This window comes from Meleagris gallopavo, chromosome 2 (genome assembly GCF_000146605.3).
Source record: "Meleagris gallopavo isolate NT-WF06-2002-E0010 breed Aviagen turkey brand Nicholas breeding stock chromosome 2, Turkey_5.1, whole genome shotgun sequence".
In the NCBI taxonomy this organism is placed as follows: Eukaryota; Metazoa; Chordata; class Aves; order Galliformes; family Phasianidae; genus Meleagris; species Meleagris gallopavo.
The window spans coordinates 44,975,201-44,988,926 of NC_015012.2; the positions used below are offsets into that span (position 1 = coordinate 44,975,201).

The window sequence follows — 13,726 nt, forward strand, 5'->3', positions numbered from 1 at the left end:
CTCGTTTGCTTTTTAATGCTCTTCCATTTTCCTACTGTAAACCTTTGCTTTTTCTTTCACTTAGCGTTTAACATCTGAATTGGATGATGTTAGTCTGCGGGTGGACAACGTGCGTGATCAGGCTGTCATCCTAATGAATGGTCGAGGGGTGTCATGCCGTGAGCTTGTTGAACCAAAGCTGGCAGAATTGAACCGTAACTTTGAGAAGGTTTCTCAGCACATCAAAAGTGCCAAGGTGAGGGGAGTGCCGTGAAATGCTCATCGAGTGTCAAAATAAAGACAAATAGCTTTAGAGAATAGATCAGATCTTTGCTAAAGTGGTGCTTGCCAGCTTTTGATTCTCTTTTAAATGTAAATCTTTGCATGGAAAAAAACCACCTTTATTTATTTATTTAAAATATTGCAGATGCTTGTTGGACAAGAACGACTCCCTGTCATGCCGGAGTCCCATGAAGTCAGAGTGGCTTTTCCAGACCTGGAGAAATTTGAGAGCGACGTACAGAATATGTTGAAAGTTGTAGAAAAGCACCAGGAGCTGAGTGAGGAAGATGAAAAGGTTTGTGAGCAATGGAAGAATTAAATAATGGACTTATTCCTTTTCTTTTTTTTTTTCGACACATTATATTCCCACTGACTACTGGGGGAATTCTGAGAAAATCTTTTTAGTACAGGAATAAAAAATAAAAGGAATTACTGGGCTTTTGGAGACATTGCACGATTTTCTCATATGTTTCCTAGCTGCTGGTGCTGCTTCTTGCATAGTTCGTATTTTCATTACAGTTTTATATAATCTGCTCCAGATAGTGAACTTTGATGTGCCTCTTTTTTTTCTCTTTTTCTACTCAGTGTTATAAGGCTGGTTTACTGTGAAAGTGATAGAGTGCAAAATGTTTGTGTGTTTTTTAACTTTTTTATTTTCTTCCTATGTAATTGTCTGTACCTAGCTGGATCAAGAAAGAGCTCAGATTGAGGAGGTTTTACAGAGAGGAGGACAGCTGTTACAGCAGCCCATGGAAGACAATAAGAGAGAAAAGATACGCATGCAGCTGGTACTTCTGCAGACAAAGTACAACAATGTACAGGTAAGATTACAGTAGTTACTAGAGTTGCAGCTCATTTATGCCGGTCTCCCTTAAGTATCTCACTTACCATCTGGTTATAACTTTTTTAATATGTAAGAGTGTCTGTAGGAGAGTTAAATGTGCATACATCCAGCCTGATTCTTTGAATGTTTGCAATTCCAAACTGTGGATTTTGTCATTACAAAATTTTGAGGAAGTGGTTTTGATTTTTCCTTTTCACAGTGTCACAGAGTGTGTGCATATTTGCACATGTGGGTGCAGATAACCAAGCATTTGCTTCACTTGTTGTCTCTTCTCACACTCCAGCAGTGGTTTATCTCCACCACAGGGCTGTGTTACGAGTGGCTATATTGGTGTGTGCACACAAACATATTCAAGTATATTCATGGGGTTCTCATTTTAAAAAGTTGTAGTGAATGTGAGTCTGACTCCAAATTTCTTCTCTGTTTCTACAGTGGGTATTATTGCTAATTTCTTACTCTAGTATATAGTAGAGCTTTCATACGTACCATATTTAAAATATTTTTTTGTGAAGCAGAAGTGGCTCTATATTAATATTCTTTTCAACTCACCTGTTTAAGTCATATTTGAGTTTGTAAAATGATGTACAGCTCAGATGAGGTGTAGCAGGATAAAACCCTTAGGCTGACTATGATACAATCTGTGAAGATAAATGGAATATTTATTAAAAAAAAATATAAATGGCTTATACTGTTGCGTATTCGTGGAGATGTTCAAGGTCCTGGGCAGCCTCATTTAGTGGTTGGCAGCTCTGCCCATGGAGGGGGAGATAGAGCTTGATGATCTTCCAACCCAAGCCATTCTGTGATTCACTGTATGATCCTATATTTTGGAATTTTTCCTCATCAGATGAATCTGTAGGATAGTTTCGTTTTTCAAATATAAGACCTGTCTTTCCCTCTTCTCATATATTTTTGTCTTTTTCCTGATACACCCAACTGTAGGAGGGGAGGTCATTTCAAAGGAGACAAGTGGTAGAACTCTCTCCAGTGTTTTCTCAGTATAAGAAGGACCATGACAATCTAATGAAGTGGCTGGATGAGGCTGAACATCGACTACCAGGACTGCAAGGAATGGAAGATGAACAAAAGCTGCAGGTAAATTAATTTTTTTTTTCTTAGAGTGAACAGAGGGAAGGCTGCATATAAGCTGATATGTTAGGGATTATGGCTGTTCTTTTGATAATTTATTGGGAAGATGTGTTTTCAAAATAACAGCATTCATTTTTCATTAGGGAATGATCTGCTTGTATAAAATTAGGGTTTTCTATATAGTAGTCATAGATCCAATATATCCCAGCCATCAGACTCAAATCTTAAAGCAGTTAGATCAAGATAGTTTCTGTTGTTGGTCTTCACATAAGGATTATGCTTAGCTGTTTCTGATGCCCTGCATCAAATAGCCTGATTCAGTGTCTCATTGGTGCACGTGTGAAAAAACCCTGTTTTGAAGCTTAAACTCTGCATGCAGTGATAGCAGTATTGTAACTATTAAGATGCTACCCTTCACTGCCTCAAATGTTTGGGAGTGAGAAATACCCTCACGTGATTAATATTGCTGTAGACAGTAAAGATTTTAGAAAATGACAAAATTTGAAATGTTTTTTTATGAGAAGAGTTGTGTGCCACAGTGCGTGCGAGTGAGTCTTGACAAGCACTTTAACAAGTGGTTTAATAGGATGTCAGGGTCTGATAAAATTAACTTCTCAAAAACCTGTATTTCTTAGTTATTGAGGGTACAGATACTTTCAGTGGTGTATGTTGTGTTTTATTTTGTCTTTATTATTATTTCTCCTTTTCATCTTTCAAACCATTGTGACTGCATGGTAATTGCTTTAATATTTTAGGCAATAACAGTCAGGAACCTTGTGAAGCAGTAATTTCTTGGACAAGCTTGGGGGCTAGGCAATCTGTCAAGTAATTTTCAGTTTCTGCATATGAACTTTCATTATTAAAACAAATCAATCTCTTTTTGACTGCTGTGTAACTTTTTAACTCTGTGCCAATTAACTTAAAGACAGAGGTAAAATGCACGGTTTCCCTGTGAGTCTCATATCCATGAATTTGTAATGTGGTGCTCTTTATTCACAGGTATAGAGTAATGTGGCTTCAGCTGCCTACGATAGCTGTAGACGTGTGGCTGGCAGCCTGTTGTCCTTCCTTGTGTAGGCTGTAAAAGTGAACTTTTTTTTTTTTTACTTCTCTTTATGAAGACTTGAATCATAAGCTTCCTGCACAGAGCTAGGCAACAGAAACAACCCTAAGCATCTGCTTGCCTGTCTCTTTGCTCTGTTGAGTCCCCAATGGACACTCCTGATGATTTACTGTGGTATTTGCATGTGAGCTTCTTAGGACCTGACATATGCAATGGAATTTCTTTGAAAGAACGAGGATCTGTCCATGTTTGAAGTACAACAGTATGATTCAGACTGGACTTCTTTATCCCTGTTGGTCTTGCTTGTGCTTGGCTGATCTTCTCTAAGGAGGATCTTTTGCTTTTACTAAAGTCTTAATATTTAGGGACATACTGTAGCTAATCCTTGGCATTTCTGGATAGAGGAAATTCCTTCGTCTTGGTATCAGGGTGCTGAATGCAGAAGATCATATACAATCATATAACTACAGATTGCAAGAGCTATTACAATAGACTATGGATGAAGAAATTCTATCTTTGCTCAGATTTAGTTCTGCAAAAAAAGTCCTTACACTTCCAGATGTAATTTTTAGTCTGACAGAGTCCGTTGGGCTTTCAGATGAGGACCACAGCAGCTTTCCTTTCTGCTTTGAAGAAGCTGCTGCTTTTCCTTCCTGTGTCTCCAGCCTTCTGGTATCTTAGTGATAAGGCAGCCTGCCTCAGGTGACCGTAGTTTAATTTTTGTCACTTACTCTCTCCTCTGCTTCACTAATTGATCTTGAACGCTTGACAGGAAGGATGTGTCTTGAGGCTGCCGCTTCTTATTTTGATCTTCTAAATTTTATTTTTATCTATTTATTTTTTTAATTTTTTAATTGGGACTGTGCTGTTTTTGAAGGGAAACATAGTGTTCCCCTAAACGATCATTGTTTTAGATGAACACAGTTGCTTCAGAATTCCATTTGCATCAGCAGAGAAGAAACTCTGATACTGAAATACCTTAAGAACAACATCCCTCCATGGGATATGGATGAGGCACACTCTTCTCAGTGGTGTATAGTGATAAGACAAGGAGCAGTGGCCCAAAATTTGAACATAAGAAGTTCCATACAAACATATGGAAGAACTTCTTTATGGTAAGGGTGATGGGGCACTGGAACAGGTTGCCCGGAGAGGTTGTGGAGTCTCCTTCTCAGGAGATATTCATGACACATCTGGACACCTACCTGTGTGACCTATGGTAGAGAGCCTGCTTTAGCAGGAAGTTGGATTCTTGGGGTCCCTTCCAACTCCTGTGATTCTGTGACTGTGGTATGGCAGCTTCCTTCTCAGCCATGAGCCGAAATGGACAAAAGGGTCTGTATTAAATTAAGTGCTGGGTCAACACTTCACCTTGATGTGAGGGAGTTGCAGGGAGCAGGAAAACCCACATCATAAGTTTATAGCGATATGCTGTACATTTCCTTGAATTCCTTCTTTTCTAACCTTGTTTTAGTATTTATTGAATTGTTCCATTCTAACTTGCTGTAAAGAGGGAAAAGAGAAATTAAACCTTGTATTGCAAAAGTAATTAGTTGACTAAAGTTCCTGAGACAGTTTTCCAGGTTTTAGAAAGCTGTTCTGAATTAAAAATGATCGTTTTGCAGATGGTGAGTGAATTTGATGCCTCATGCACCATACTGTTTCTCTTACAAACTGAAACACAGATTATCCAATAATAAAGAAAACATATTTGCTTGCCTACTGTGCTTTTTACAGGGAAAGTTTTGGTTTTCTTAAATGTGGACCAGTAGCAATGTTGTCAACAAATATATTGCTTACTGACTTCACTAATTAGTATAGAAGAAAACGTGGTTGTGTGAGTCTAGCATTGGAAAACTTTTCCTCCAGAAAAGGTTGTCAGTTATTTTGGCTGAGAGAGAGAAGGGACTAGGATCGATTAAGAAGTGTGCGTTTTCTGATCTAAAGGGTATTTACTTGCTTAGGGGTGAAGTAATATATGGTGATCTGAAATTAGACTGGGTAAATGCTTGGTTATGACTTCCACATTACATTTTATGTCAATCTTAGGCAGTATTTTCAAAAATCCACTTAAGAAGCAAGTCAGAATATTGCCTTGAGTAGAATCTTTGTTAGAACGTGTTTAAAAATATGTTTAAGTATAAAAGACGAAAGGTAAAGAAAATCTGAAACCAAATACAGAACTGCAGGTCAAAAAGGTATGTGTTAAATATGGAAGGAAACAAGTTTTTGTTTAGCCAGTGAGTTAAAATTATTGTTAGCCTCTCTCATTGAGAGTTCTTGTTTATAGAACGTACGATTGTCATCCTGTCAAATCTCTTCCTAAATAATCTTTAATTTATAGCTTTTTGAGTACCTAAGAAAATGGTTTGTGTGTTCCTAAATTAAAATACCGACGTCTGTAAGACTTAGATGTTTGCATTGCATGAGACACATTTATGTCAAACTTCTGGTACTCCATTTTTTTTAATACTTACTACTGTAATTTAGAATCTGCTAGTCTACAGTGCACAGTAGAGAACAGCAGAACACTTAGCTGTAGTTTACAATGGTTACATATGCTCACCCTTAGAGGAAGGGCTGTGAAGGGAGCAAACATCTCAGTGATGAGAGACAGCTGCAGGAAATGTGCTTTGAAGGAGCAGCACTAGGAGGTGTACTGCCATGCAGAGGAACAGCAACCTGGCCCTGAACAGGGCTGTTGGGGAAGTAGGAAGTTGAACTGTGTATCATTATTGGCAGCAAGTGGAAAGCAAGTTCACTGAATGCCACAGATCTTTTAAATTCTTCACAAGTTTTCTGATCGGACAGGCATCCTGATGCTTGTTCACATCATCATGTCTCATGCTACTGAGTAAAATTTGCTTCCAATTATGCAGCCTTTGTCTTATTTCTGTGGAACTGGGGACCTCTTTGTCCACAGAAGAATCACATCACTGCCAAAGCCTTCAGCATTTGCTCGAAATTCCAGTGATGGACGCTAGCAAAATATGTACAACACATCAAGAAAATGTTTATTTGGGGAGCATCAAGAACCACAATGCTAGATTTGTAACTAAAACGTATATAGCAGGTTATAGCTTTTGCTATGCCACTTGCTTGCTGCAGTGTTACTAAAGCAAAAGTAATGGTACCTGGTTTCAGTATACTAACAGTTTTTGTACCTGTGCATTCTGTTCTTTTGATGTTCAAAAGAACATCTGTGGCAGGGGGTTGGAGATTCATGATCCTTGAGGTCCCTTCCAACCGTGGCCATTATGTGATTCAGTGAATGACTGAAAGCATACCGTGCTTACGATAAAGTTCTTGAGAGAGCACACCTTGAGTCCTCAGTATTGATGTCAGTCGCTGTGTGCTTTTAAACTACATAAATAAAATTTTCAGGAACATCCTGAATGGTGAATAATATAACATAACCTTTTTGATGCAGTCCTTTTTGCTTTTGAACTACATATGCCACATATTACATCAAGTTAATTTGAGTGACACATTTGAAATGCTCAGAAACATGTGGAGGAGGAAGATGTAGACAGGTATTCACAGCAACTTTGTTAGTGGGGCTTAATATTTAAACTGTTGGCAGCTGTGCTAACTGCCTGCATGTCTGTGCCCACTTAAATGCAGTCGTTGAAACCACTGTGAACCGATGATTATGCCTTTGCACTCGTAAGCATATTCTTAAGCCATTGCTGCTAGTAACTCACGCAGGCAGTTAAGTGCTTCTATGTATTTCTTGTTAAGAATTCTATTTCATCAAGTATTGGAGTGTGACTTGCTTGAATTCTTCAGTACTTGCAGATGGGTTTACCTTTTCAATGCTGATTTCAAAGAATGGGGCTCTTTTCAGAGATGGTGATGGAGGTCGGTTGGGTAGAAAATTTTTTCAGCGAGAAACTGCCTTCAGTCTTAGGAGTACCTGCTTTGCTAAGCTACCTTTGCTAGGTGTGGCCATGTATAGTTTCTTACAGCTAGTTTTCTTACACTTCAGATGGAGGGTGTGATTTCTAATTCAAGAAAAAGCTACCCAAACTTACTGTTCTTACTCTGCAATCTGCTAAGATGGTACTTGGCTACATGATCTGGTCTTACAGCCAGAATGGGTAGCAGTTGCCAACATCTCGAGGAGTTAGTACCACTTATTGCTGCATAATTAATATTGTATTACTGGTAAAGCATCAATTTATTTAAAAATAGCTGGGAAATATGAATGGGGATGCTTGCTGAGAAGAATCTGGAGAGAAGATAAATCTGCTTCATAAATTGGTAACTTACGGGATTTCTTGATGAGGAAAGCAGGCTCAGTCATGAAGTTTATGGAAGGCTGAGAATCAAGGTGAAAGATACGACAGCAGTGCCTTTCCCCTTCCCCCTACCCAGAGTTTTAATAAGGAATAATACAGTCTTATTGTGAAGCATGCTATCTACTGTTTTGTAACTTGTTTTTTCATTAAATAGTTTTCTGCAGGATTTGGAGCTTTCTGAAATGACGTGACTTGGTTAGGAAAGCTTTTTGTCTTTTAATTAAGATATTTTAATTCTGAATATAATCTACTGGCTCGTGACTTTTTTTTCCTTAAAATTTCTTGCACTTTGAAATATAAAATGAACTTTTGTACTTCTAGGCAATCACTGTCCAGCAGAGGTTAAAAAGCCACTTTGCCACAGGAGTTAGGACTCTCCCTTTTTCAGCTGAATACCTGGTTGAAATCAACAAGGTCTTACTTGCCATGGCTGATGTTGAGCTGTTGCTGAATGCACCCGAGCTAAATACTGGCATCTATGAGGATTTTTCAACTCAGGAGGATGCACTAAAGGTACTACATATCTAAACAGAGAGGGAAGAAGTGGAGGGATTAGCAGTGTTCATGACATAAGTGTGGATTTGTTTAATAACAATGGTACTGCTCTGAGAAATACGGTGTCTCTCTCTTCCTCAGGAACACATCAGCTATATAAAGTATTTCATCCTCTTCATAAAAAAACTACTGAGAACATTCTGAAGAATTTGTGAGTGACTGTTAAGTTCAGTTGCTATAGTTGATATTATCTATGAACTGCTGATAGTTATGATCTTATTGTAGATACTATTTTGGAATAACATTCTGAAGACATTAATTTTCCCTGCTCACGTTCATTTTACTGATGGCTTATGTTGTTGTTGTACTTGCAGAATGTGAAAGATATTTTGGACAAACTTGGGGATCAGATTGCTGTCATACACGAGAAGCAGCCTGATGTTATACTGGAAGCATCTGGGCCTGAAGCAATACAGATAGGAGATGCACTAACCCAGTTGAATGCAGAGTGGGACAGAATTAATAGAATGTACAATGATCGTAAGTGGTAAGTTGAGGATGCTTGGTGTCTCTGATTAAGTGGTGCACATACTATGCGTTGAACAGAAGTGTTTTACAAATGTCTGACAAGTCTGACAGTGATAATAGAGATAAAAATGGCTGGTGTCATTGTCTAAGTAGATACTTCAGTAAGTTCTGAGCCACTGGATCAGGGAAGCGTCAGAATTTCTAAAGCATCAGCAAACACTGCTGTTTCACTATGTTTTAATTTGAGAATAGTGTTTCTAGTTGGGTATCGCTTTTGGTGTTTTTGCTGGCTGCCAGTGGTCCCCTCCAACATTTGGAGACAAAGGTTGCAGAATCTGGTACCTGTCATTACTGATCATGCCTGCAGCTGTATTGTTATCTTCATAAGCATGGGTTACGCTGAGCTTTTACTTATGCCTTTTTCCTCCCTATAATTTAATTTAAAAGCTTTAACTAATATTATCTTTCTGTAAGCGTCAGTAAAATTTTATTTACTACTAAAATTTCATTTCATTAAGTAGCCAGGTTTAACTGGAAACCTAATCTTCCTGTTGAAAACGATAATTGTGTCAAAGAGTAACTTCTGTGTTTATGACTAGCAGGCAAAAGGCCACAAATCACCTTCTCAGTTAGTTCACTGAATACAAATTACTTTTCAACTTTGTAACACTTGTAAAGCTTTGCATTTTAATGAGGATATGATTGGGCATAATTTTTATGCAAAAAAGACTGCTGGACTAGGAATTTAAGCAAAAATGGAATGCAAATTCCTGAATATATTAAGTGCTACAATTTTAATGGGGTGATGCATTTAAATTAATGAAGACAATTTTAGCATCAGTGTTAAAGTACTGTATTTTGGTATTTGTATTCTTTATCCCATTTTATTACTGAGAATTTTTTTTAACTGAACCTTTATCCAATCTTGCCCTAAGTTTAAGAAAGAAAACTAAAATAATTTATCTCCTTAGTAATCTCTGGCTTTTCCTATTTCTAGGATGTGTGTAGATTTTGACAGGGTTAGTACAAACAGCATCTGAAATGCTTGGCAAAAGACTGATTAGTTTTCAGAGCTACTAATGATTTTCTGATTGAGTTCCAACTAAGTAGTTAAATCTTGGATAAAAGCTCTAATGTAGCCAAGCATAAGTAGAATTCAGTTGCACTTACAAAGCCTTTAAGCACTCAACTGAATCTGATTGACTTGGTTTGATTTAAGCACGTGTAAATAAAAATGTTTGTGCATTTTTCATATGCAAGTGTGTGTGTCTATACAGAGGTTCAACAATCTGTGTTGTGCTTCTTGTAACAGTGCTGGTTTGCTTGTTCTGCTCCTTCTGTCACAAACTTTCCACTGGAGTTAAAAGTGCTGGTGATTTGGGAATTCAAATCCAAGCTGTGGCTTGGAAACATGTGGGTTCTTCTGGAGAAAGCTAGGCGTAGCCAAATCTTGGTGGTATACTTACAGGACTTGTGTACTTTTACCTTTCAGCCCAGGCATTCTGTGTATTGAAACAAATGCAAGTGCATCTACCTCAAAACTGGAGTTAAACCACTGATCTATGCTCGAAATACTGATGTAACTGTAGACTGGGAACTGAAACCATGACAGCTTTCTATCTCAGTGTTGTACTGTTCTTAAACTCTAGATTCTGAAAAAATTTATGTCTCAAATTTTCATTTTGAAGGAACCCATTAAAATATTCTTTTAAACTATTTTAAGTGCTTAGTGTATATATCTTCACATTAAATCTGAAATGAGATACTACCATGAGACAATATATTCAATTAAAGTCTGTAAAATGTATGTGAGAAATAGAAGGGGACTGGGATTTGGGTCAGTATACAGGTTAGTCTAATGTATTGCCATGGGATATATGCAAGAAAATGATGCAATAGAACTGGAAAATAGGGTCAGAAAAATGTAAGTAGGAATTTTTCTTTTTTGCTTTCTTCTTTATTGGAATTAGACCACACGACAAATAATAACAAAACAAAGCTCTGTATGTGCCAGCCTTGATAAAAACAAGATACAATTCTGATAAAAATAATCTCTCTAGAACTCTGGAATTGCTGAATTTAATTACTGAAGAAAATAGATGTAATGTAGCCTTTTAAAGTTTGATTTTGGATACCTTTGATTCTGTGGTGCTAATTTCGTGTTACATCTGGATACACACAGTAACATTGAAGTCTTTGCGATTGGAATTTCTTACAACAAAAATGATGGGCTGCAAATGATACTTTTCCTCACCTCAGTGAGGACCTTCTGATTAGCAGGAGATCTGGTCTCCTGTGTATCTCTTTAAAGAATACTCTTGGTATTAGTTTGGAATGGGATACTCTCTAGTCTACAAGAGGTAATGTAGAACTTGCGTTAGAAGCATAGAGTAGTTTGGGTTGGAAGGGACGTTTAAATTGATCTAGCTCCACCTCTCCTGCTATATGCAGGGACACCTCCCTCTAGACCAGTTGCTCAAAGCCCCATCCAGCCTGACCTTGAATGCTTCGAGGTAGGGGGCATCCACAGCCTCTCTGGGCAACCTGTTTCCAGTGTCTTACATCCTCACAGTAAAGAACTCCTTCCTAAAATCTAGTCTAAATCTGCACTCTTACAGTTTAAGGCCATTTCTCCTCATCCTGTCACAGCCTGCCTTTATAAAAAGTCTTTCTCCAGCTTTCCTGTAGGCCCCTTTCAGGTACTGTAAGGCTGCTAAGTGTTGTTTGTCTGAGGTCCCATGTCCTTGGACACGTTTGTACCATTTTTTTTTATTTTTATTTTTTAGCAATCAACAAATTGACAATTTTTGTCTATGCTTTTTGACATGCCTTTCTTATTCAACATTCATGGACTCTTTATTTTTATTTTTTATTTTTTATTTTTTTTACTTTGTTAGCATTATAGAACATTCACTTTAAATTGGAAACAACTTTCTGATTGTGGTAATTTAGTCTTTTTCCATACTTGAAAATGCTACTCTTTGAGCTAAGCTTCACATTAGTTTGAGACTGCAAAGATGAAAATCATAGCAAAATGTATGGGAAATTAATGTGTGATTAAATTATAGAATTACTTGCACAAGTCTTCTGGTAATACAGTCACTCCTATATTGTCAAGATCACCTTAATTTATGTGTGCATGGTGTATGAATTTAAAAAAAAAATCTGAGCAATTAATCATATTTGATATTTCATACTGTCTGATGTCTGAACTGCTTTACAGTAAAGAAAAAAGGTTCTGGCCAATTTGATGCAGCTAATCAATCTTTATTTCTCTAAGAGTTAGAAACAAAAGTGTGCTTTAGACTGCCCTTTTTTCCTTAAGCTGGAAGTTATGCTGTTGGCTTTTACCAGCTGTTCCCATGTCAGGAAGCTTTCAGTGCTGGGACTTATTTATCCAGGCTATATGCTACTCTTTCACTGTTTTCTAAGTCAAGTTGTATGGAACTCTTAAATATCACTAGAGCGAAAATTTTAGTCTTTTCATTGAAATGGTTGGATAATTTTTCAATGTGTTGTTTTTACAGTTCCTTTGATAGAGCAATTGAAGCATGGAGGCAGTTCCACTGTGATCTCAATGACCTCTCTCAGTGGATAACGGAAGCCGAAGGGTTATTAGCTGATGCCCGTGGTCCAGATGGCAGCCTGGATCTGCAGGCAGCTGGGCTGCATCAGCAGGTATGTATAATATGTGCAGTAATGGGACAAGCTAGAAAATCTAGATTTTTGTCTAAAATCATAGTTTTTTTTATGTGAGTTATGTGAGTATGAGACTGCAAGTAATGTAACTTTCATTTGTAGTTTAAAGTGATTCCTGGAAAAGATCACAATTCATGCTTGTAGTATGATGACTTCTGTCTTGAATAGTTTTGACTTAATTTGATAATTCAAATACTGGCATCGTTTAATCTAGGAAATGAGGAGATTTAAATGATGGGTGCCTTTTATTGTTTCAGAATTCAGTTTAATTATAAATATTGTAGTTAATATATAAATACTGTAGTTTAAATTGCAGTTCAATTACTTGATAATGTTCTAGATCTGCATTATGAAATAGCAGACTCTTCTGTTTAACTAAGCTACTCTCTGCTAAAAGAGAGGAAAACACTACTTTAAGAATCTGATTTATTTTTTTTTTTCTTCTGTGTAGGGAGTGGTTATCCAAGTGTTACCCTAGCACATAGTTTTTAATTTTATCCTTGTTACTACTTGAAATTTTTTTCTTTGCCATATCCCATCTCTTTCTTGAATTATCTTGTTTCTGTTCTGGTTGCAGAGAAATTTGTCCTAATATTTTAAGCTTGCTGTAGTTCTAAGGAATGTTTGAATTTTTGATCCTGACATCTTCTGATTTCCTTCAGTTTCATGGATTTGTTGTGATGTTTGGAGAGCACAGGCATGATGATCCTAGCTAATATAGTGTTAAGTTACAGAAATAGACAGGGCCATGGTTTACGAGAAGAAATCGTTGTAAAAAAGAAAAATTAAAAAAAATAGTCCTAGTATCTGTTAGCAGTACTGGAAAGGAAACAAAAGCAAGTGTGAATTCTAACACTGATCATTTGAATGAATTCTTGTGATCCTAGGTAGTATTCAGTAGTGAATTCTGTATCATCATCATTTTTTTTATGACGCTCATTAGAAAATTAAACCACATTTAATAGAAGACTTAATAACTTAAATCAACAGCATCCAACTTTAAGTAAGATAGCTTCATGTGCCTATTTTAGTAAAACAATATGCACACATGATTTATTGTGCATATTATGAGCCATAGATCAAAGTCATCTCAGGTCAGTAATAAAATTGTGTCGTTTTTTTTTCTGACAGGAACTTGAAGAAGGAGTACACAGCCATCAGAGCAGTGTTTTGACATTGAACAGAACTGGGGAAGGGATCATACAGAAACTCTCTGCTACAGATGGGAGCTTCCTGCAGGAGAAGCTGGCAGGACTGAATAGGCACTGGAAAGCAATCACTGCTGAGGTCATGGATAGACAGCAGAGGTAACAAGTTACTCAGGAATTTGGATGGCCAGATGTGGTGAAGAGACTCTCCTTTAACAGACTCTGTGAGAGTCAGTGTATTCTATTGCATGCTGTCATTTATCTGAATTTTCCTGAGTTTTTTTTTTTTTTTTTAACT

At 37.2% G+C, this 13,726-nt stretch overlaps 1 protein-coding gene across 1 annotated transcript in view; it reads left to right on the plus strand.

Moving 5' to 3' along the window:
• LOC100551145 (utrophin) overlaps positions 1–13,726 on the plus strand; it is a 259,447-nt gene that overhangs the window by 33,484 nt on the left and 212,237 nt on the right. Inside the window, exons 23-30 of the mRNA XM_010707135.2 lie at positions 65–235; positions 407–556; positions 945–1,082; positions 2,048–2,200; positions 7,880–8,071; positions 8,428–8,600; positions 12,109–12,259; positions 13,412–13,587. Coding sequence (XP_010705437.2) covers positions 65–235; positions 407–556; positions 945–1,082; positions 2,048–2,200; positions 7,880–8,071; positions 8,428–8,600; positions 12,109–12,259; positions 13,412–13,587 — 1,304 coding nt within the window. The remainder of the gene's footprint in view (positions 1–64; positions 236–406; positions 557–944; positions 1,083–2,047; positions 2,201–7,879; positions 8,072–8,427; positions 8,601–12,108; positions 12,260–13,411; positions 13,588–13,726) is intronic.